The sequence below is a fragment of the Hippoglossus hippoglossus genome, chromosome 24 (assembly GCF_009819705.1).
Source record: "Hippoglossus hippoglossus isolate fHipHip1 chromosome 24, fHipHip1.pri, whole genome shotgun sequence".
In the NCBI taxonomy this organism is placed as follows: Eukaryota; Metazoa; Chordata; class Actinopteri; order Pleuronectiformes; family Pleuronectidae; genus Hippoglossus; species Hippoglossus hippoglossus.
The window spans coordinates 885,359-910,350 of record NC_047174.1 but is presented as its reverse complement, the minus strand read 5'-3'; the positions used below and the strand labels follow the sequence as shown (position 1 = coordinate 910,350).

The following is a 24,992-nucleotide window of genomic DNA, read 5'->3' as shown; positions in this document are numbered from 1 at the left end:
GTTTAAAGATTAAAAACCTTTCTGCCTTTTCCTTCAGTGACTCGGAATAAATAACCCACAAACCAGCAGAGATCAGCTTGACGAAGCAGCTTCTGATTCAGTGTGTGTGATCGGATCCTGCTACACACACACCTCAAAGAACCTCTCACATATTCTACTTCATTAGTGATCACTTTTCAAACCCGCTCGTCTTACGTCGTCTCAGCATCCGAACAAGTTCCAAACATTTGAATTAGCCGACTGACTGAGAGTCGGACGCGGCACAAAGACGTCAACGCGCTGCATTAATAACAAATCTCATCATGTGAAATGAGCGCCTTCATTTGCCTTTGGCCGGTGATTAATTATGCACAAGTATTCCATTACTGGGCCTGTGTACGTTATTCCCTGCAGTGCAGCATTGTTAATTATTACAGCCATTAAGAGGAACATGGACAAGAGATCGCCGCTCCGCTGAAGAGTCCCTGTGGACTCTCACACTTCCTGTTTTATAGATTTATAATTAAGTTTATTTCTTTCTCTGAAAGCTACAAATCCTGTGTGTGAGCTTCCATCAAAGAATAATAATTAAAGTCTCTTCCATCATAATATACGTTTCAATATTTCTCCGTGGAGGAAAATCAAATGGTTCTGGTTGAAACTGCAGGAGCAAAACTTGCACTTTTGTGTTTTTATAATTATTTGTCTTTTTATCATTTGTCTATTTGTCATTATTGAAAGAAAAAGAGTGAAAGCATTAGAGAATCTGAACATGAAATCAATAAGTTTGCTCCCAAGACTAATTAAATAACTTCAGCAGCAGCAGTTGAGAGAAACCTGGAGCCTCTGGTGGATTTAAACTCCGTGTTATGGCTCCGAAATGAAACGGTGGACATGACCTTCGACGTGCTTTTAATTGAGGTCATAACTCTAAAGTTTAAAGAGCAGATTTCAGCCTGATGGTTCAGGAGATTGAGATGCGAGCGTGAGATCAGCGTCTCCACAGACCAGCTGCACCCAGAGTGTGAGAGTGCGACACTTCATTTCTTTGTCTGGAGCCATGACTCGATGGGACGAGTTCCTTCTTGGCTCATGTTCCGTCCAAGTTGAGTGGGTTTGTCTTCGGTAGATTTTTGTGTAATCCTGCTGAAAGACAGATACACATACAGATGAATGCACAGGGACGAAAAGCTGACGTCCTCGGCGGAGGAAACCGAAGCTGGAGGTGCGTCAGGTTGAGTGTTTGTGACTCTGTGATAAGTGATGTGCTGTATGTCTCCTCACTGCTCCGTCTCATATCACACAGGACCACCAGGTGATTTGGTTTTCCTCTTTCCCATCTTCTCCTCCGCCGCCGAGTCCACATCTTCTCTGAGCGTGTTCGGGGGGGGGGGGTCAATGCTGTGCATGATTTCTATCTCTCCCTCACTTCTGCAGTGCCGCTCTACGGTTTCCCACTTTCCTCTGCTGTGTAGAAAACATAGAGCGTTTCAATCGAAGCGACATCTCCCTGCAGATTGCTTTTTGTGGATCTCAGAATGTCACAGTGCAGCGTGGCGTAAACCCGAACACCCCCCCCCCGAGATGTTCGCCGTCTGTGTCCGCAGGCGATCAGAGAAAAATGATGATTTCAAACTCGGGAGGTCTCCTCATGTTCTGGTGTTTACATGTTAGATTGTAAGAAATGGCTTCATCACAACACGTGAATCCAGTTTGTTGGAGGTTCTGCAGTGTTGCTCTCCACACGACTCACAGCCTCATCGGATCAATGCGCCTGCAGCACCACAGCAAGCAGGACACAGTTATTACTCTTATTTTACACTGATTGCTTTTGATTTTCTTTCTGTTGCAAGCCTCGCTGAGACGGCAACGTTAGAAACCATTGTGTTGAGGGGAATCGCATCGTTTCTCTTTGTAAACCTGCCAACATGAGGAGAATCAATGATTTATTTGACGTGTCTGCCAAGTCGGTGGAAATATCTCCCTCCAAATCTGTAGTTTTAACAATCGACACGTGCAGAAACTCTACTGTGGATCAGAATCTGCATGTAAACACACATTGTGATGGAGAACGTGATCGTCGTGATCCATGATGTCAATCACGTTCATTCAACTGTGAAAGAAATCTTAAAATTGAACGTCTGGCAGGTCTGAAGTTTGAGATGAACAGTTTCATTCTTTCTTTGGACCAGATTTCATTAATATATTGATGCAAAGAAAAAACAACATTGATAAAGAATATTTTATTCTATTTTACTTTATTTTACTCGTTCTGATTTACATCACATTTTTTGTACGACACCTTTCTACAGTTAAGTTTATAAATGTGCTTTATACATAAATAACCTTGACTTGCATAATTATTATAAAGACTCGACACCTCGACCAGCTGACTCACTGGATTCGGTTCAGAAAAACATTTACTGCATTTTTCTGACCGAAGCAGAAAGTGAGTAAAACTGCTTCTAATGCTGGAATAAGAAGTTTCTGTTAACTCTGCAGCCGCGACACAAAGACTCATCAGGACTCTGGTTCGCAGCCGGCGTCGCCTCCCGCCTCTGATTTACGTGATTCGACTCTGAGCCTCGGTGAAAAAAGCCAAATGAAAATCCAATGAGAACCTGATTAAATAGTGGAAGCAACTAAGCAGGAGAATTCATTTTCTACTTAATTCCATCACAAGGGACACGGAGTGGCTGGTGTCTGGTTTAGCCTGCGGACATCATCAGACTGTGACATTCTTGAGAAGGTTATTCAGGTGTGTGTGTGTGTGTGTGTGTGTGTGTGTGTGCGTGCGCGTGCGACTTCTCTCTGCTGCAGATTGAGATGTTTGTAATGTGCTGCTTCTCCTGCTCTGCACACGTCTTCTGAGTGAATTCAGACGAGTGGCAGAACGTTCATTTTGCAACGTGGAGATGAAATGAGAGTAATTCTGAGAGCTGATTGGAGGATGAGGGTCAGTTCGGTTTCTTTTTTATGAGCGATGATGTTAAAAATGCTGCTGAGGCAAAGCCACCCACTTACTCCAAGCAGTGAAATAAATTATTCTTTAGAGACTCGACGGCCACAGAATGAGAAGCAGGAGATAACAGGCGCGTGAACCCGTGAGACGGGGGGGAGGTAAATATTAAAGCAAGAGCGGTAGAAGGGATAAAAGTGAAGTTGGGACGACAGGATGAAAGTGAAGCAGTTGAAATGATGTTTGATGAAAAGGTTGAATAATTACCTGTGTGTTAGAAAGAAGTAAAGATGTAGACAAAGGAGAGGAAGCTGAAGACTCAGAGTTGACCGCTCTCTCCTCGTCCCTCAGCACCTGAAGTCGGGCCCCCTGAAGGACCCGCTGCTGGACGACCAGGGCGACTTCAACAGGATGTGCGTGGCCATGAAGAAGATCGGCCTGGACGACACGGAGAAGCTGGACCTGTTCCGGGTGGTGGCCGGCGTGCTGAACCTGGGAAACATCGACTTCGAGGAGGCGGGCAGCACGTCAGGTGAGCTGCGGCCTCAATCCAACCCGAAACATAACAAATGACAAAACACATGAAGAATCCTCTTAGACGTGATCTGTGACCGTTTGAAATAACGTGTTTATCACCTTCCAGTTAACGTGTCCAGCTGTGAAAACACATCAGGTCACTAGGACTTTAATTCTCTCATGAGATTAAACTAACAAACCACTGCTGTAAATCATTATCACTATGAAAACTGTCTCCAAGATTCAGCAGGAAACTATCAACAACGTTTGAAAGGTCTTCTTCTTCTTCTTTCTACTTTACGTTGGTGATATGAAATCTGCCCAGCGACTGTGCGCGTGGGACACATTTCCATGTTCACTGTTGGAAACACGACAAGTGCACAGGAATCGATCGCTGATGTGATGAAGTCACAGAGGATCTGATTGGTCGTTTGTCATCAGCTGGAACTGATGACACCGGCGTCTCCGCTCAGAACCGCCACCAGCTTGCAGGTTCCTAAGTGGCAGCTGCCATTTGGATCTCAGCGCTCGAGACTGTGCGGCTGATTGATGGATGTAATATTCCACCTTCGTCTCCCTCCTCCTCCTCCTCCTCCTCCTCCTCCGCTCGCACTCATCAGGGAGGATGATGAATGACACGTTTGCACGAGGTTGAAAAGTTGCTCTGGGTGTTTGTTTTTCACACGTAATTAAAACCACAGAAAACGCGACAGGCAACTTATAACTTACATCTCCTTGAATTATTCCTTCCTCTCAAGGGAAATGTGTTAATTACAGAGTTTTCAAAAATCATTCGAGTTTTCTTCACATTTCAAGAGGCGTCGACTCCGAAGCTCGACCCCATCGCACGCCTCGTTTTCCACAGGGGTTTCAGACTAAGCTTCCCCCAGAGAGGCTCAGTCTCCATGAAAATCTACGGCTGCTTTGAACTTGGGCAGCGAAGTTCCTCATCTCTCAGTTCCTCTCCATCGTTTTCTCCCTCCAGAGGGAGGAGGAGGAGGCGGAGGAGGAGGCGCAGCGGGGCGCCTGTTAAGTACACTGCTTCTCACAGCAGGCGCGTGTTCTACAGAAAATGAGGAGAATGAGTTCCGTCAGAGGAGGTAATCATCCAGCCAGCCACAGTTTGGATGCTGGTCCCTGGAGGATTTTAGGGAGATTTGAAACAATTTGTCGGAGCCAGAAGAGCTTTTATTTATTCATCTACTTTGGAAACATCCAGAAGTCGCATAAGTTCAGAGGCCAAACAAGGAAGTGTGTGTTTGACTGAGGCGTCAAGTCCAAACACACGGAGCTGAGACGTGGTGACTGACAGACGACCACCCAGAAGATTCAGATAAATAATGAATGGCTGCCGTCAGAGACCGTTACAGATGTGACGGCCAGACGGCATCAGAACTGCTGACTTGTGGCAGCGAATCAATCAGCGGAAGACGTGATCAGACCGATGGAGGCGGCTGTAGATGTGGAGGAATGATCTGGAGGAGGGAAACGAAAACAGCAAGAGAAGTTGGTTTCTGTGGGAGACGAGACAAACAACCACAGGGGGGGGGGATTCTCTGATTTCCCTTCATCACATTATTCTACCAAAGTGTTTCAGATGACTGTGGCGTAGAGATTGAACGGGTCGCCCACTAATAGCAGGGTTGATTCATAACTCATAACTGTCCCCAAATACAGTTGATACTAGAAGACCAGACATAGATTAGTCCACCGCTAAAAGTAGTCCCCAACATTCACCAAGCTTTCAGACAATAGTTTAGTTTATGTCACGCAACAGAAACTCAAAGTACTGGATTTGAATGAAATGTTACAAATATGTGTGATGTGGTAGAAGCCAGTGACGGCTGATCTGAAAACCACATTCAAATACGACAGATAATACGATTCAAACACAAACAAGATCTTCAGAGCAGGATCTGACGTTATATTAATAATATGATAAAGAAAACTGACGTACATTTAAAATAACACAAAATGATAATAGAATTCTCACTGTGTCAGTTCACCCGTTTGCATCTGGGCTTTGTTCACGTCTCCCTCGACTCACTCGGTTCGCAGCATGTGGGTGTGTAGCTCTCTGGCTAACCTTGAGTCCGCTGCTTGGACGCCTCCGAGGGACCGATCGGGAGGTGCACGCTGGCCCGCTGCTCGTCGATATGTCATCACACAAGTGCACGTTGATGCCGAGATGCGGGGGATTTAAAAAAGAAAACACTTAATCCTTTGGCACGTTGTAAGAGGCTGGATTGTGCTCCGGCGGGTCGGGTCAGCGCCTCGTCACAGACGCTTCAGACTCCACAGCAGCCGGGTTTCTGCGACCCACTCGACTGACGTGTCCATGGAATGTGGAAGGAAATGTTTATTATGATGATAAAATATAACAATGATCAAGTTTGTCTGGTTTGTTTGGAATAAGATATGAATACGTGTAGAAATATGATGTAGAATATAAACTATGCAGACATGTTGGCTTCTCCTCGTCTCGTTTGAGCGCCGCTGCCTTACTGAGGTCTGCCCTTCTCCTCGTCTCGCAGGCGGCTGCACCATCAGGAAGCAGTCGAGTCAGACTGTGGAGCAGTGTGCCGAGCTGCTGGGCCTGGAGCAGGACGACCTGAGAGTCAGCCTCACCTCCAGGGTGATGCTCACAACTGCAGGGGGCGCCAAAGGAACAGTCATCAAGTAAGGGTTCTGCCTTTCTCTCTCTCACACACACACACACACACACACACACACACACACACACACACACACACACACACACACACACACACACACACACGTTGACTGAGCGACACAGATGCACACAAACAGCTGGACCACATGTACACTGACATTCCCTCCGTCTCACAGCCGGAGTCACAGATTTCTGTCCTCAGAGGTTTAATATGGACACGCTGCTCGTTCCCCTGAGGTTCTGTTTGGTCTTTTAGTCTTTTTATATTCTGGTGAAGTTACTGAACGTCTGTGGGAAACTTGTTAGCTACTAAATGGACCTTGTGGTGAGACTTCCTGTCGTGTCCCCCTGACCGTCCCCGACCCTCGGGTTGGAAACCGCTGCAGTGCAGAAACTCGAACTGTAACCGCACGCAAACCAACAACACATTGATTTACAGCGTTGGCACTCAGAAGCTTAGTGGGTCAGATCCACTGGGACGCATATAGACACACCAGTAATCTCACTCCTGTATTTCTCGTCTCGTTATCACCGTCCAGAGAGACGGAGGAGCACCAACTAATTTCAGCTGACATCAGAACGTACGATAAAGTGCCACGAGGCTCGGAGGAGGAGGAGGAGGAGGAGCGGCAGCTTGTCGACGCGCCTCCTCGTCTCTGAGCCGCAGACAAACACCGGATCAGACCCGCGTGCTGCTGCCAACAGTTGTTACGAACACAGTGTGGAGCCATCTGGACTTTCACCGAAGCGTCTGGATGCTGAAATTAGTTTCATTACAAAAGGTGAAACAGGTGATTGGATGCTGCTGTCACACACTCAGCCACCGCCGCTTCACTTCGTGCTGGCCTACATTTCCCAGAAGGCCTTGTGACAACCTCAGTCACATTCATGTGCTGCGTCAGAGTAAAACGTTTGTTTCCCTGGAATTCATCCCCTCTGATTTTAATAATGCTCCATATTTAGAAAGGAAAGGTGAACAAAAGCAGAATTCTGTCCAGACAATAAGAAGCTGTGAGCGTGGCCATTTTCATGCTGTCTCTCGTTTTCTGCTTCCTCTATATCAATTCAAAATGATTTTACATTTGATATAAACAATATTTCAACACGAGCGAGTCACTGTGAATCTAATATTTAAACTCCACAGCTTGTGTTCATACGTTGCAATTCTCTCCACATGCTGAACTGTGAGAGACGTCATTTACATGTTCTGTGTTGAATGAGATGTGACAGTTGGCGTGTCGGAGCACATATGGCGTTCTCCTCCTGCTGCAGGGAAACACGCTCAACTTCACATAAGTATGATTATTATTTTTTTATTGCATTTGTGTTGGGAGAAGTTGTGTGTGTGTGTGCTGAGGATACGAGGAGGTTTAAGCAGAAACTACTGAATCAACTTTGTGGACGGGTGGAGCCTGACGCAAGGTTTTCATTTACCTCACATAGACACCAGCGTCAGCTCTTATCACCAAAAGCTCTCGAACGTCCCGGTTTCCTTTTGGTTTTGTTAATTTTTCCATGTGAACGTGAGCTGTCTTCAGTGGCTCTTTAAAGGATCAGAGATAACAGTGCAAACGACGACGGGGAGGAACTTTAAGAGCAGGTGGACGTCAGCTCTGCGACAGATAAAGACCTGAGGGTGAGAAACGAAGCGTCTCTCTGACTCGACGGGGAGCGAGGACCATTCACACCAGTCTGCTCCAGCTCAACAAGATAAATGTGAAGCGTTACTGAGGAGGAGGAGGAGCTGAGTATGATACCAGTGTGACGGATCAGTGCGGACCGCCATAGGAGAGCTTCAGGTATTTGAATCCACCTCGAGCTCAGAGCTGGAGCGAGCAGATTGCTGGGGACAATGAGACACAACAACCAGGCAGCAGTGATGGAAACGCTAAATAAAACTGTACAAGCAGCTAGTTGTATCCCTGGTGGAGATGATGATAGAAGATAAATTCAACATGAACCTACACAGACAGCGACAGTCGACATTTAGCCTGAACTCAGTCGCTCTCCAGCCTGTGATTGTTCTGTTGACAGCTCAGCTCCGACGCGCTCTTCGTCTGAACGCCACTCGCCTCAGTTTCAAACCTCCTACACTAATGTTTGTTTCTCCTCTTTCATCCGAGGAGCGAGGAGCCAACGCAGATGAATTAAAAGCAGCTTCCAGCCCCTGAGTGTCTGACAGGTCCCGGTAACGATCTGTTCCTCCGCTCGCTGTGTTTATTCCTCCAGATTAAATGTTCTCCATCTGTGCTTCACTTACTGCCTGGTGCAGCCTTTACAGTGTAAAACAACTGAAAACCTCAAATGCATTGAGGGTAAAGATTCTTTTCCAAGATCCACCAGGTTGGATGTTAACAGGAATCAGCTCGGGTGCTATTTGGCGTCACATCCACAGAGGGCGCTGTTCTTCCGGAGCAAACCGCTTTCGGAGTTTCTGCTGGCAGCAGATGGCGGAGGGAAAGAAAAGCTGATGGAAAAAATCTCTTGCAACATGTTTACCCCCCCCCATTAAAGCCAGAAAGAAAAACCCTTTGACTGAGAAAGCAAAAGATCCTGTTTGAGAGCGAGGCAGCAGACTCTCTGATGGCAGATGGTTGGAGGCTGGAAAAAAAACAGGTTCCCCCATGTTCATCCCCTTCAGAGAGGAGGACGACAACTGACTTCACAACATCGTTATATCAGTAAATACTTTGTGTACTAGGACCAAAGTCTGTCTTTTACAAGCGCTGATAGAAAAAAACATGTTGTAATGTGAATACTAGGTGCAACAAAACCCTTCTGAAGGGACATCAAAGTGCATCCTTTGATCTTGGCAACGTGCTAGGTCAACTTACCTGCTTCCCCTGAACTGGACGAAGGTCGACGTTCACACCTTAGGCTCAGACCTTCAGACCTTTAGATATCATGTGTGAAAGGTTCCTCAGAGCAGAAGAGGTGTTGGGGAGTTTGGACTTTTGGACCAATCACAGGAAGTAGAGACAGAATTAAACAATAGAAGAAGAAAAAGAAGAGGAAGCAGCTGCAGTCTTCACCTCCGATGATAAAATGTTTGAACCACGAGGAACGTTCGAGTACTGTAGTACTGTGGAGTACTGTAGTACTGCGCCTGAAGGTGGATTGTTTGTTCACCTTGTGTTTAACTCGTGAACAGCACATTGTTATACGGGTTTTCATTTCTGATTGTAGTTTCAGTCAGATTTGACGCCACAAGGTTTTGGCGAGGGCTTTCCTGGGGATTCCCTCGAGAGCGTGTGCTCAGCTCAGCAGTAAAATAGTTAAATAAAAATAAAACCAAGGTAAAAAAATATACTAATACAACTAAGACTATATACATTTAAATATACATTCAAAGCTGCTTGGACTTAAGACTTGCTGAGAGGAACACTTGTCTGGTCCCTCAGGTGCCACCAAGCCTTTCAACAGGTGAAGGCACTGCTCCTGTTCTCGTTGTTCCACGTTGTGACGACCATTTAAGCCGTATGTAACATTTTGACATATATGTTGGTGGTAGTGGTAATCCTCTGGTGGTTTACACCGACCACAACCTCCTGACCTCCCTGAACTCACTGCAGTGTCCCAATCAGAGGTTGATTTAGGTGGTCGCTGGCAAAAGGTAAAAAACCGTTGAAACCATTGCGCCGCCTCTCACCTCCTGTCCCAGTTGGTTTTTCTTCTCTTGTGTAGCGGATGAGTGATAATGAACAAAGGACTGAGCTACCAGTGGCTGAAGTCTACAGCTAATTAGTCAAAAGACAAAAACTAATATAGTTAACTTGTGTCTTGCTAATGTGAAGATTCAGGACATCCAGGCGTATGTGCTGTACTTAAGAGGAGACACTACAGGTGAATACAGTCAATTAGGCCAATTTACAATTTAAGGAAATCCATAAATAACTGTTACATTTCAATATGAACCCTCTCATATATTTTATTGTAATCTAAGTAAAATACCTCAACTGGTATAGTTGAAGATTTTAATTATGACAACAAATGATGCAGCATATCCCCCTGAAAGATGGTCGAGACTTTAACTGATGTTTTTGTTTATTTGAAACTTCCCTAAACAACACCGTAAGAACTTGTGCCTCTTCGGAGGGGCGCTAAAAACAGCAAACTTTTTTTCGTAGTGAAGTTAGTCATAACAGGAAGTCCGTGTCTCTACCGGAACACTTTCAAAATAAAAGCATGTAATCCAAAAAACAGAAATGAAATTGTATGACTCTAAAGCGAGCATATATTTCACAATAAAATAACAGAAAGACACTTCAACAATATTAACAATAACATAGATTGGGTTATTTACAAATGATGAGGATGAAAGTGCGTCAATTTCATAGTTATTTTGTAATTTTTTTGTGGGAATGAGGCCCATTGCCTTGACAACTGTTGTGTGAAGGGGACCGACAACGTGGTGGCAGACGCGTTGTTCCGGCTCCGCGGGGGGGCTGTAACAGCTCTTCTTGGTTCTCCGGGTCGTGGCCAGGTTTATTTGGCAGATTGTAGAATAATTGTTAGCTCATCTAAAGCATCCAGCCTGAGCTCAATATCGTTGGCATGTCTGAGCTGAAGGTTTACTTGCTCTTGTAACTGACAGAGGTTATTCGGAGCTTCCTGGAGGTCTTCAGTCGAACACTGCCAGTCCTGCGATGTTTCCTCTGGCTTGATAAAAGCTACTTTGAGCTCAACACCGTACTTCTTACTTGAGGCCCTTCTTTTCGTTATAGCAGGGGAACATTTATTGGACTTCTTCTTTTCTTTTTCAAGTGCAGAGGCAGCGTGACTGGCTCTCTCCTCCAAGACAACCTTTTGTGTCAGGGCATCTACAAGTTGATCCTGTCTTGTCCTGCTCTTGGACAGTTGTACTCTGAAGTCATGTACCATTAATTGGAGCTTAGCAATGGAAGCCAGATGTTTAGATATGATAACATCCTTCTGTGACATGATTTCGTCATGACGCTGAGAGTGAGCTCTGTCTTTCATCATTAGGTCATACTTCGCCTTAATAGCCTCAAATTTGGCAGTGATATCATTGTTCTGCATCTTTAGTGTTTGCATCATCATGTCGTCTGTGTCTGCTGAGGCTTTCTTGAGAATATCTATTTTTTTACATGCTCTCGAGTACCGGACTTTCTGCTTCTTCTCTTCTTCCTTAAGTCTGCAGCAAGCTTCTCTATCTTCCTGGTGCTGCCTTCGAGAAAGCTGTCTCTCAAGTAGGGAATCCTCAAGTTCACCTTGAAGCCTCTTGTTCTCAAAATCCAGCTCTTGCATTTTCATTTGGTCCAGTGTATCTCTTTCCTCCTGCTGGGAGATGGCGGCCTCAAGTTGATCTTGTAGTTTATCATTTAGCCTCTTGTTCTCAGAATCCACCTGTTGCATTTTCATTTGGTCCAGTGTATCTCTTTTCTTCTGCTGGTAGATGATGGCCTTAAGTTCATCTTGAAGCCTCTTGTTCTCAGAATCCAGCTCTTGCATTTTCATTTGGTCCAGTGTATCTCTTTCCTCCTGCTGGGAGATGGCGGCCTCAAGTTGATCTTGTAGTTTATCATTTAGCCTCTTGTTCTCAGAATCCACCTGTTGCATTTTCATTTGGTCCAGTGTATCTCTTTTCTTCTGCTGGTAGATGATGGCCTTAAGTTCATCTTGAAGCCTCTTGTTCTCAGAATCCAGCTCTTGCATTTTCATTTGGTCCAGTGTATCTCTTTTCTTCTGCTGGGAGATGGCGACCTTAAGTTGATCTTGTAGTTTATCATTTAGCCTCTTGTTCTCAGAATCCAGCTGTTGCATTTTCATTTGGTCCAGTGTATCTCTTTTCTTCTGCTGGTAGATGATGGCCTTAAGTTCATCTCGCAGCCTCTTGTTCTCAGAATCCAGCTCTTGCATTTTCATTTGGTCCAGTGTATCTCTTTTCTTCTGCTGGTAGATGATGGCCTTAAGTTCATGTCGCAGCCTCTTGTTCTCAGAATCCAGCTCTTGCATTTTCATTTGGTCCAGTTTATCTCTTTTCTTCTGCTGGGAGATGATGGCCTTAAGTTCATCTCGTAGCCTCTTGTTCTCAAAATCCAGCTCTTGCATTTTCATTTGGTCCAGTGTATCTCTTTCCTTCTGCTGGGAGATGGCGACCTTAAGTTGATCTTGTAGTTTATCATTTAGCCTCTTGTTCTCAGAATCCAGCTCTTGCATTTTCATTTGGTCCAGTGTATCTCTTTTCTTCTGCTGGGAGATGATGGCCTTAAGTTCATCTCGTAGCCTCTTGTTCTCAGAATCCAGCTCTTGCATTTTCATTTGGTCCAGTGTATCTCTTTCCTCCTGCTGGGAGATGATGGCCTTAAGTTGATCTTGAAGCCTCTTGTTCTCAGAATCCAGCTCTTGCATTTTCATTTGGTCCAGTGTATCTCTTTCCTTCTGCTGGGAGATGATGGCCTTAAGTTTATCATTTAGCCTCTTGTTCTCAGAATCCAGCTCTTGCATTTTCATTTGGTCCAGTGTATCTCTTTCCTCCTGCTGGGAGATGATGGCCTTAAGTTGATCTTGAAGCCTCTTGTTCTCAGAATCCAGCTCTTGCATTTTCATTTGGTCCAGTGTATCTCTTTCCTCCTGCTGGGAGATGGTGACCTTAAGTTGATCTTGTAGTTTATCATTTAGCCTCTTGTTCTCAGAATCCAGCTCTTGCATTTTCATTTGGTCCAGTGTATCTCTTTCCTCCTGCTGGGAGATGATGGCCTTAAGTTGATCTTGAAGCCTCTTGTTCTCAAAATCCAGCTCTTGTATTTTCATTTGGTCCACTATATCTCTTTCCTCGTGCTGGGAGATGGCGGCCTCAAGTTCACCTTGTAGCCTCTGGTTGTCTTTGGTCAGTCGGTCCAGGGTACCTTCCCTAACTTTCTCACGTAGCCTTTTGTTCTCAGACGTCAGATGGCGATTGCTCCAAGTGAGATGGAACAGTTCATCTTCCTCCTTGGGCCCCTGGGAGATGGCCGACTTATGAGCAAGCTGTTGAGTTTCCTCAAGTTTACCATGTAGCTTCTTGTACGGAGAAGCTAGTAGTTTGGAGAGTATCTTCTCCTCCTCCTTTTTGAGGTCCGAGATTCTCTGCTTATCTTTCTTTTTCAGTGAGGAAATGCGTTTGCCCTTGGCTTCAACATCACTTCGAAAATTTTTAATATTGTCTAGAAAATCTTCTTGCTTCAGCTCATGGAGTTCATCACTTGGCTCAGTTTTGAATTCAACAATCTCACTGTCTACAACTGTATCCAATTGATCTCTATGCTGGTGGTCTTCCTCTGACCTCACGATGGCCTGTGGTGCCTTCATGTGCTCAGGTTCAGCTTGAAGGCCGACTGTTTGCACTGTCTCTTGCTTCAAGGTTTTTGAAAGAGCTTCTTGTTCTTCTCGCTCCTGCTTCAGGGCTTCTTCCGTTTTATCCTGATTTCTTTTTAAATCCTCGCAGTTCAATGCAAAAGTAACTTTGGTCTCTCTTTTCATCTGTAGGGCTCCTGGTTGATCCGCTGCTTCATCCGACAACTCTGTGTCACTAATCTGTGACACATGAAACAATTGTTAGCTCCTTGTTCATTCATGTTCAATGTTGAACAATGTTTGTAATTTAGCATGTTTATCAATCCATTAACAATAGCACGGAAATACAGTCAATTATTGAAATGGAGTCAATAATGCAGTTAACTTATCAGATGCAAAATGAGCAAATCAAAAATGAATGAATTATTCCATCAAGTATGCACCTTCAAATTGAATTCCTTTAAAGTCTACTCATAAATACACCGTAATATTAGGTTGGTGGGCCAAAGTCTGCAGCCATATATTTATGTACATGTATATATGCATACACACACACACACACACACTTACATCAAAATCAGAGGGATAGTCTTCAGTTTCGTCCTCAATCTCCTCCATCTCCTCCATCTCCTCCATGCTCTGCTGAGTTTCCTCCATGATATCATCAAGTATAGATCTCACTGTCTCTTGCTTCAAAGTTTTTGAAAGAGCTTCTTGTTCTTCTCGCTCCTGCTTCAGGGCTTCTTCCGTTTTATCCTGATTTCTTTTTAAATCCTCGCAGTTCAATGCAAAAGTAACTTTGGTCTCTCTTTTCATCTGTAGGGCTCCTGGTTGATCCGCTGCTTCATCCGACATCTCTGTGTCACTAATCTGTGACACATGAAACAATTGTTAGCTCCTTGTTCATTCATGTTCAATGTTGAACAATGTTTGTAATTTAGCATGTTTATCAATCCATTAACAATAGCACGGAAATACAGTCAATTATTGAAATGGAGTCAATAATGCAGTTAAGTTATCAGACGCAAAATGAGCAAATCAAAAATGAATGAATTATTCCATCAAGTATGCACCTTCAGATTGAATTCCTTTAAAGTCTACTCATAAATACACCGTAATATTAGGTTGGTGGGCCAAAGTCTGCAGTCTTATATTTATGTACATGTATATATGCATACACACACACACACACACACACACACACACACACACACTTACATCAAAATCAGAGGGATAGTCTTCAGTTTCGTCCTCAATCTCCTCCATCTCCTCCATCTCCTCCATGCTCTGCTCAGTTTCCTCCATGATAACATCAAGTATAGATTTCTTGAAATGAACCCTCATTGTGACTCAGAGTTCCACAATTCCAGAGAAAAATCTTCTGTCAGCCAACACAGTCTATTTTTTTGTCTGAACTTGTTATACCACCAACAGTAGCACTTGTAGATTAATGGCATAGGTGTCAAATAAGTGGAAATATATAAAGGCGATAGGTTTAGAGCAACTGATTAAAGAGAATTTTTCCTTTGAAGCTGACATTCTATGACTTTCTCTCTCTCTATCATCTCTATCATCTCTATCATGTTTAATACATTTTTCACAATCGTTTGTTTGAATCCCACAAAACTTATTGCACAATCAAGAATAGAAATGAACCTTTTAAAATATTTGAATGGCGTCTGATTCAAGTCAAGTGAGACCTACATCACATGCTTGGCCTGACTGTGGCAATTTAAGGAATATAATTGCAGGGGTGTGAAACTTCAGACTAAACAAACAAATAGTGCACTTTATGTACAATGCACCTGTGGACGCACTCAGACCCGAGTGTCCTAATTGCACGTCAGCAGGTAATTCAGTGCGCCGCCAGCTCTGTCAGGAACCATGAGGCGTTCGACTCGCTGTGTTTCTGCTGTGAAGACGTCCAGACACTTTACTCTTGTTAACAAGGCAATTTACGTTCCTCTGCAGCAGCCACACACATACAACGTTGCATAACTTGTATTCAGGCTGTTATTAACGGCTGACGTACGCTCACTTGTGCAGTCGGGTCACGGCAGCTTCCTAAAAGAGAAGTTTAATCACAGCAAACACTGATTCTGAGAAATGACACGGACGCACATTGGAGGTGTTGAGCCAATGTGGTGGTTCACTTGGCATTGAAATGTGCTGATTGTATCTACACATCCTTTTAACCTGATTTCATTTATCCATCAACTCATGCTCAACCAATGGCGAGTCAGTCTAAGCTGTCAATCATGACGTTTAAATCATTAAATAACTCCTTAACTCAATAAGTAATTTGGCTTCATTCTTTTACATGTTTCTATGACGCGTGTCGTTGGTCAGCTGATCTTAGCGGGCTGGCTGGACTGCGGGGGGGGGGGGGGGGGGGTTAAAAGCTCTTTAATATATGATAAACAAGATATTCTTGAATAAATGATTACTTTCCAGGACCGGCTCCTGCTTCATTCTCTGTTTTTGGCTCCATAAATGCAGCATCAGCAGATTTCTCCCACCAGCAAAGATGGAGCTGAAAGAAGAGTGAACATTGGACGGATTCAGAAGATGGATTCAAACACAACACGACACAAGAAACGCCAGAAAGACGCTATTTTACAGAGTAGCCACTGAGGATTGAAGTGAAAGGGAAGTGAAGAGGGAAGTGATGGTGGAAGTGATGGTGGACCTGGTGACCTCCGGCAGATGAGGTCACCAGGTAGGAGCTTGTTGGAGAATAGAGGAGCGGGGGTCGTGGGGGTCGTGGGGGTCAGTCCGTCAAGCTGACAGCCCCCTCTCCTCCACCACATCCATCTTAGTCCTGCTCACTTCAACTTGTGTTTCAACTTCAAGTCTCCTGCAGCTGAGGACGTGTCGCAGATGACGACGCCCTCTTCACACTGTTCCTTCTGAACAAAATGAAAAACATTTGATCCTGCACAGAGCAGACGTTCCCCCGACCCGGGCGTCCACAGCCCTTCAAGGGGCAACTGGATCAATCTTCATAAGGAGAAAAACTGAATAGGATATGTGATTATTTTGAGATTGTTTTATCTGGCGGCGGCGGCGGCAGCGGCCCTCTGCCTCCAAATGACGTCATGACGTTCAATCCAAGATATTTTGGTTCCATTTCTGGACAGTGGGAGGAAGTGGAGACGCGTCGTCCATCTTGATTTACAGTATGATTTTTCCCAGCACATATTAAAGTTGTTACGTTGTGCAGCGATGTGAAGACACTTGTGTGTATCATTAAAAAGCTCAAGTGTCTCATGTATAAGAACAATTCTCTTCCACTGGAAAAGTCCCATTCCAATCCGTTGTTTCTTCCTCATGTGGCGTCTGTGAGGACGGAGCTGCAGGCGTCTCCAGAGCGTTTCCACCAACCACTGACAGGGAGAGGGGCTCATGGGGAATACACATTAAGCTACTTGTATGATTAGTGTTCTGACATTATGCCGCCCTGGCCTTCAGACCTCTTGGTTTTATTAAACTTAATGTTAAATAGTTGTTTGTGTCTCAGGACGTCGTTCACACCTGGTTTGTTTCAGACCTTCAGACTCTTTAGTTGAGTCTGAACCTCATTGTCTTGTTTATGACAGATTTCATCCTGAACATTAATCTGTTTTTCTTTGATGACACGAGCGTCGAAAGAGTTCAGATAACTGTCGAAGCTCCTGTTTGACCGAACAAAACGTCGCCGCTCCTCAGAAGTCGTGATTCTTTTATGAGACACATGAACGTGGACACAAAAAACACAAATACAACACATGAAGCAGCAGCTAAAGTCCCACGATGGTGTATTTTTTATTCCCATATATTTAATGAACTGAGCCTTGTTTCCAGCTGAAGGAAAATGTAAAATATATGTAACCGTATGTTTTACATGACAGAGATTCAGAGGAAAAAAGAGGCGTTTTGATTGAGTTTCATTTTACAGGAGCATCGTGTTCCTGGAAACATGAAAGAGTTGATTATGGTCAAAATCGTGTGTGATCGATGGGAAGCATTAAATATGTTCAACGAGCATTTGTCAGAAACATGGGCCACAGAGGGGGGGGGGGACACACACACACACACACACACACACGATCTGTTTTTTATTTACACATATTTATTGGACTGAAGTTGTTTTTATTCAAGTGGCTCAGATTTGCAGCCTTGTTTGCATGTGCACTTGAATAAAAATGTAAAGTGTATGTAAATACATGTTTATGTATACATGAGTACGTAGTGAATTCTGATGGGAATGCAGACAAAGTGCAGATGTAGAAGCAGATTGCAGCGTTCGTGTTTGAACAATCGTGACGACTCGACGCACCTGCGAGGATCAGGCGTGGCCGTTTCCTGTGATGTCGCATGTGGCTTAAAGAACGTACAGAATGTGCAGGGGAGATAATTTGTCACCGGGTGCGAGGGACGGGGGGGGGGGGGGGGTTTAGGAAGTGGTTATTCGGAGCTGTATGGGAGGCTCTGGGTGCCCGAGCATGGATGTATTTCCCGGCGTGTCCTTGAATGCTCTGCAGCTCTGCAGGAGGGCCTGAGGTGGAGCCGGAGCTCGAGCCCCGCAGCAGATTGATGTCCAACATTTTATCAGGCCTCTGAGATCGGGTGACTTTCCCTCTTGTCGTTCTTCAGTCTGCAGCTGGTGAGCCGCACGCTCGCACGCCCTCAGAAGTAATTACAACAGCGCCGCAGAGCTCGCTTATGATTTCTGTCTTTCTGCTTTACGGTCGCTGCCTCGCACCCGATTCCCTCCTCCCCCGTCTGTCAATAACACAATTATCTGCTTGAGGAGTCAGGAAGCCATGTTTGTTTTGAACCGATTGTTGGTCTGCAGGTGGAGAAGTGGCCTCATTCTAAGAAATGCATATAGACTGAAACTGCACTGGTGGAAACAAACAACCACATGATGCTCCATCCTTGCTCTTTACAACAACTGCATCCTAAGTGAGTCAGACACAAAGTCAGTAAGTGGACCTTTGAGTCAGATTCTTGAGCTGCAGGCACCTGAAGCCCAGTTGGTGCCTCCGCCCTTCCCCCCCCCCCCTTTCAGCTCTTCATCCTCGAGTGATGATCCTATTAGCAAACAAACATGCAATACTTATGATCTCATGCTGCAGGAGGGAACGACCTGTGATACCTTCATAGACATGAATCAGTCTGTCACTGGAGGAGCTGCCTGTGTCCTGATATTTAAAAACAAACTCTGTGAAAATAAACGTCTATTCATTAAAAACCCAACATCTCTTCACTGTTTCACTTTATCCCTGTCCTTTCCAGAGTGCCACTCAAAGTGGAGCAGGCCAACAACGCTCGTGACGCCCTGGCGAAGGCCGTGTACAGCCGACTCTTCGACCACGTGGTGACCAGGGTCAACCAGTGCTTCCCATTCGACTCCTCCGCCAACTTCATCGGCGTCCTGGACATCGCTGGTTTTGGTAAGTATCCGTTAAATCCAGTGTTACGCTGATCACATCACTATCAAGTATTTAGTGATAGATTAAAGTTCTTTAAACACGAGTTCCAGTAGAATTCCTTCGTTTTTGTTTTTATGAAACTTTAATATGTGAAGAATTCTCCGAGTCATGACTTCACGTTTGATTTATGACAGTTGAAGATATTGGATAGAAGTTATTTTCTCTCGGGGAGTTTGGAGGAATAAAGTCACAGTAATATATTATCTCCTTGTCGTGTCAGAGAAGCAGGAACAGAAAGGAATCGGAGGTTCTGGTGAGAACGTCTCTGACTGACGTCTGCTCTTCAAGGTCTTTGCACGTACAAAAGATGTTTGAGGGTTTTTCCGTCTGAGTTGGTTTGACAACTGAAAGTCTGGTTTTGACTCCGAGTCTCTGTGTCACTGCTGCGTGGCGTGATCCCGAGAACAGTGCGACCTGTCAGGTTCCCTGTGACTGTGACGCAGCATCTCTAACTGTCTGTCGCTGTGTGTTTCTTCTTTCCCAGAGTACTTTGAACACAACAGCTTTGAGCAGTTCTGCATCAACTACTGTAACGAGAAACTGCAGCAGTTCTTCAATGAGCGCATCCTGAAAGAGGTGAGGGGGGGGGGGGGTGATCCAGATCCTACACACACCGTCAAATGGAGGCAAACTGCTCAGCTCCACTCAGGACGCTGATAAAATCACGGTTCTTGTTGTCAACACTTATTTTCCAAGACCCTGTGTCCATTTTCCTTTTTGAATCAAAAGTGTTTATTTTCCCAAACCCAGACACGTCGACAACATAAAACCTCTCCTCATTTGAAAGGAGCAGGTTTCACCATGATTACTGTTTACGTATAAAAAGAGACACAGACATGAGCTGTGAAGTCAAACGTTGCTTTCAGTCGACTTCTTTCACAGCAACACATTGTCTCCATCTTGTTTTTCAAATTCAAGTCTCAATTTACAGACATTTTCTGAACCCAAACAACAATTAGCCCCCGTCGGCATGAAAGCCTGTTTCAAAACACCACATTTTACTTTTGGAGGTAATGATGCTCGATTCATAATTTGGTCTCGGGTGTCGGCCTCGGAGAGCCGGAGCCGCCATTGATGCTTTTCATCGTTGTTTGTGTTTTTTAACCAAATCAAACAGCGAACAGGAGAAAATGCTGCTCAGCTGAAAACCCCGAGGTGTCACACGTCACTTTTTGTTTGGCTGCAGAAATAAAAGCTTTGGATCAATACCAAAATCTATTCAGCTGCAAAATTCAAGCCGCATGTGTTTGAACTTCGAAAAGTGTTGTTATGAAAGAGTACCTGAGAAAAGGTCACAGTAGAGGATACTTTGACTTTTTATTTGGTGTAATATTTGCCATTTTACCTTAAAACTCCTCGCTTACAGCAACGCGCAGCGTGAAAGTCGTAACCTTTAGATGCTCAGTTTGCGTGAAAGCTGTAATATCATAAATCTAAGTTCTGTTTGTTAGCGAGCTTGAACGCCCCCCCGGCAGGAAGCGCACAGTCGTCCCCGTCCTCATTAGATGAACGCCACAGACATGGTTATGACTTCTCATTAGAAATGTCTTGTTTGTATTCCAGGAGCAAGAGCTGTACCAGAAGGAGGGGCTCGGCGTCAACGAGGTTCACTACGTGGACAACCAGGACTGCATAGGTACGAGGATTCATTCACTTCACTTACACGCTCACTTGTTTGGAAGACACACGGAGCTGCTGGTTGGGCTTCAGAGCAGCTCGTCTTCCATCTGCAGAGGAGATTCATCTACTGCTCTGTTAGAAGTGAGGATATCTTTCCTCGTGTTCAGACTAAAAGCAGCGTGCATGTCTTCCTCTGATGCTCGAGGTAACGTAACAGATTCACTGATCCTGTAAATATCCAGATGGGGCCTGAAACGTTCAGTGAAGCTCCGACTGTAACAAGGTCTGTTTCACAGATGCTGACGTTCTAACACAATAAAGATCCAGAGAATGAGAAGAAGAGCTGGAGCTCTGAGTCTGAGACCGTATCGTTTGACCTTGTAGATCTGGTCTTGGGACTTGATTTGGTTTGGGGCTCAGCTCTTCCACGTGTCGGCTGCTGGTTGACTCATCCTCAAGCAGCGTCCAGGTTCTGTCTCCGGTCTGGAAACTGCGTTTGTTGTAAATAGGATTCTTCTCTTTAGTTGCATATAGCACAGAAACTGGACTGGACTCACAGTGCAGCTGCTCTGAACTGGAACCTTTTGGTTTTTATTGTGACTGATCTCTGGTCAGACTGTAAATCGTGTGAATCATCTGATCTCCAGCTCTTTTGGACGAACTCTTCTCAGGTCTCTGTGAGTTTTGGAGAGTTTCTGCTGCTGCTGGTTGAACTTTGTAGAATTTGTTGTTGTAATTTTCTCACTCAGGGTTTTTTGTGTTTATAATCTTTAAAATTGTTTTTATGAGCCATGTGCGGCACCATGCTGCTCATGTTTTGTTTTAATACGCTGCTGGCTCGGATGTTTCACTCCAGCTGTGGACAGAAGTAAACAGACAAAGCGATGTAGCTTCAGAGCTTGTGAACGTCTGTCCTGAGTCAGATCTCCTCATTCCCTCATAAACCAGCAGGGAGACGGATGAGCGCTGGCTACAGGTGACGGAGGTTAATTATGCTTTTTCCTGATGTCCAGCTCTGAAACAGCATCAGTATTAAATGCTTCACCACAGCAGGTTCAGCCGGGGGGGGGGGGGGGGGGGGGGCAGTCGGGCCCACGCAGACCAGAGCTCTGACCATCGTCCCCACACTGTAAATCACTGACATCTTTATATGACCTCCTGTTGTTTGCTGTGAAACCACAGCTGCTCCTTGTCCACACAAAAACCAGAGGACATAGAAACCACACGAGATGAAGCAGAAAGTCGAGTCTGGGAATTAAAACACAGATTCTGAGTGAATGAACTCATGTCCTGACCGGCCTCGGCCGCTGGATGAAGGGAGTTTGTTTCCTGTGACTGAGAATCTTTGTCTTCGTTGTCCTGTCTCCGTCCTGCGTCGTACACACGTGGTTCTCACGTGTTTCCCTCTGACGTGTTGTCGGGTCGCTGCCGTCCTGACGCTCGCTGCTCACTCCGGTGAGAGAGGGAGAGACGCTCGGTGGGAGAATCAGCTGATGTGAAACGATTACAGTTTTGCTGAGGAGACATCACAGAGAATACATGATGTAATGACTCCAGAGAAATATCAAGCGATGTAATTACAGCCTCTTAAAAGCGTCGCTGTGCATTTTCCTAATTTCGGCTTCTGGACTCTTTTTTTTTATTCATTTCGATGGTTGATTAAAAGAGAAATTTAATATCTCTCATTCTCGGGGGAGTTGACTTCAGATTAGCGATGGGTTTCTGATAACTGGTAGAAACCTCAGGGTTTTCATTAAGCTCAGTGGGTGATTCTCTTTTGCTTCTTTCTAACATGTAATTCAGCAACACAGTTATCAGAGCCCGATATTAATGAGTAAAAAGTTTCCCATACTAATATATCAGCAGATACTTTACAGTATTTTCCAGAGGCTGAAAAAAACGATCCACTCTCCTGAAATTAAGCCAAACTATCCCAGATACACAAGATATTGTATTATTGTGTATAATTGTATTGTATTATGTGTCAATGACGTCATTTGGAGTCCGAGTCTGTTCAGTAGTGATCGTGGAGTGGAGCTATGGCATCAAAGTCCCGCCCGTACATATGCTTGACCAATCAGGAGTCAGTCTTAGCTGTCAATCATGACGTCTCAGCTTGTTTTTATATCATTACACAACTAATTCAAACCAAACAAGCGCATAAACATTCACCAGTGTGATAAATATTACCTAAAATGACAGAACGCCTCTTCGCCCGTTTGCTGCTAACATGGAGGAGGTGGGGTTTATGATGCAGCTGTAATATTCCCAGATATCTGGAGCCGTCCTCACCTGTCGAGTCACATCAGGTCGAGTAGAAGCTGCTGCGCTCGGAGCTCCTCTTCCCTCCGACTACACTTTCATTTAGAGTTTTAATCGTCTGCATGTCAGTCCTCCTGGATTTAATTTGTCTCGTCAGCCCGAGGCCTCTGCAGCAGCTTCATCAGCGGCGCCGTCGTCAGCTTGTCTCACTCACTCCTCTCCCCCCCCCCCCCCCCCCCCCCACAGACCTGGTGGAGGCCAAGCTGGTCGGCGTCCTGGACATCCTGGACGAAGAGAACCGATTACCTCAACCCAGCGACCAGCACTTTACCGACACGGTTCACAACAAACACAAGGACCACTTCCGCCTCACGGTGAGTCGATCACGAGAGGAAACAAAGGATCGAAGGATAGACGTATTAAATATTATTCTAACAATAACGAATGGTTTTACTGATGGGGTAACAAAATACAGTTTGTCCTCATCGTCGTGCAGACCCAGTGAGTTTGAGTGAAGAATAGTGTTGAACGTTCAGAGCGATGTGCTGACGGTTAAATTACTCAACACCGACTCTTAATCTTCATTTCCAGCCGACGATGATTGACAGGGCCGGGAATTAGCATGTCATTGTAAATGGAAGATATGCAAGAACTGTGCTGAGTCTCAAATGTGTGTGTGTGTGTGTGTGTGTGTGTGTGTGTCCCTCAGGTACCCAGGAAATCTAAGCTGTCCGTCCACAGGAACGTGAGGGACGATGAAGGATTTATTATCAGACACTTTGCAGGAGCCGTGTGCTACGAGACGGTGTGTTCACTAACTGCACTCGGCTCGCTCTCCTGGAGCATCTTTGAAATTAATGTCACATGAAATTATTTATTTCTCTTTCCTTGCATCAGCGGACTGTCGAGTGTCCCGACCACTGAGAGAGTGACCACTTTAGAGTATTTCTGAGAAATGGACCAAACACATCACTTGTTTGTGTCTTTTCTTCATTCAAGAATTTCCTTTTTACTAAAAGTGATTCTGAAGAAAAACATTTCACAAATTCATCTACACAAGACATTTGTATATGAAGTCATCTGACTTTAATCTTTAATATTCTGCAGATTATTTTTCCCCAAAATGCAAAATGGTGAAATAATCGTCCTCATTAATCTCTCACATTAACACTTACATTCTATAAACTGTAAAGTTGTGAACCATGTAGAACCAGACGAGCACGCTCTTCTTCTTCTGGCCTTCAGACCAAGTTCGTGGAGAAGAACAACGACGCGCTGCACATGTCTCTGGAGTGTCTGGTCAGCGAGTCCAAGGACCGCTTCGTCCGCGAGTTGTTTGAGAACACCAACAACAAGGACACCAAGCAGAAGGCGGGAAAACTCAGCTTCATCAGCGTCGGCAACAAGTTCAAGGTGAGAGGAGACGTCGGAGGGGAAGTGGAGGAAATCGCTTAATGATTTTTAATACTTGTTTACACTGAAAGTCACACGTGCACCAGACGTGCACCAGAAGCTGAGCTTCACAGTACGAAGCAGCACTGAGGCCGGCGACTGATTTACATCTTTTACTTCAGCCTCTTTCTGTGGCCGAGACGATGACGAGCTGCAGGAGCTCGAGTCTCCGGCGCCTCTGACGCAGGTCGTAGCGTCGAGGCGATAGAAGAACAATCACCTGTCCACCCATGCGTCGTGTTCACGTCACTGCAGTCGATAACAACCTGAGACGACTACAGAGTCGTTTGACCCGTGAATGGAAACCGATTTTTCCCGTTGAAGACAAAAGCCAGATGTTTGTGGGTGTTTTGTTTTGCGTGGAGCGTGAAAGGAGCTGAACTGTGAGTCACGATCAGACGGAAGCTGTCAGCGCTCAGGTCTCATTAGTGCGTCTCCGGGACAAGAGTCTGAAAGTCTAACCAACAATGAGGACGTCTCAGGAGAAGTTGAAGAAGCCGTGTTTTCAGTGGGTGAACTTTGTAGAGAACAGCAGCTTCCCTCTGACTCATGCAGCTCACCTTGATATGTGTCACCTCACCAAAGGCAAGGTTGAGCCAGACGCCACAGCGCTTGGCTCCACTCAATCACATCTCCTGGAAAATAAAACACAAAGGCGTCACCCGAGGGAGCGATGGCCGGGTCTCTTATCAGAGCCCACGCAGGAGGGGGGGGGGGGGGGGGGGGGGGGATCTTATGGAATTCACAGGAACATCAG

General features: G+C 45.1%; 1 protein-coding gene across 3 annotated transcripts in view; it reads left to right on the top strand.

Annotated features, from left to right (window-relative positions):
• The window catches only part of myo6a (myosin VIa), a 75,273-nt gene that overhangs the window by 25,533 nt on the left and 24,748 nt on the right, over positions 1 to 24,992 (top strand). For all 3 annotated transcript variants that reach the window (XM_034580587.1, XM_034580589.1, XM_034580588.1), the window contains exons 11-18: positions 3,290 to 3,470; positions 5,989 to 6,133; positions 18,705 to 18,862; positions 19,386 to 19,477; positions 20,465 to 20,537; positions 23,030 to 23,157; positions 23,493 to 23,588; positions 24,029 to 24,196. In XM_034580587.1, coding sequence (XP_034436478.1) covers positions 3,290 to 3,470; positions 5,989 to 6,133; positions 18,705 to 18,862; positions 19,386 to 19,477; positions 20,465 to 20,537; positions 23,030 to 23,157; positions 23,493 to 23,588; positions 24,029 to 24,196 — 1,041 coding nt within the window. The remainder of the gene's footprint in view (positions 1 to 3,289; positions 3,471 to 5,988; positions 6,134 to 18,704; positions 18,863 to 19,385; positions 19,478 to 20,464; positions 20,538 to 23,029; positions 23,158 to 23,492; positions 23,589 to 24,028; positions 24,197 to 24,992) is intronic.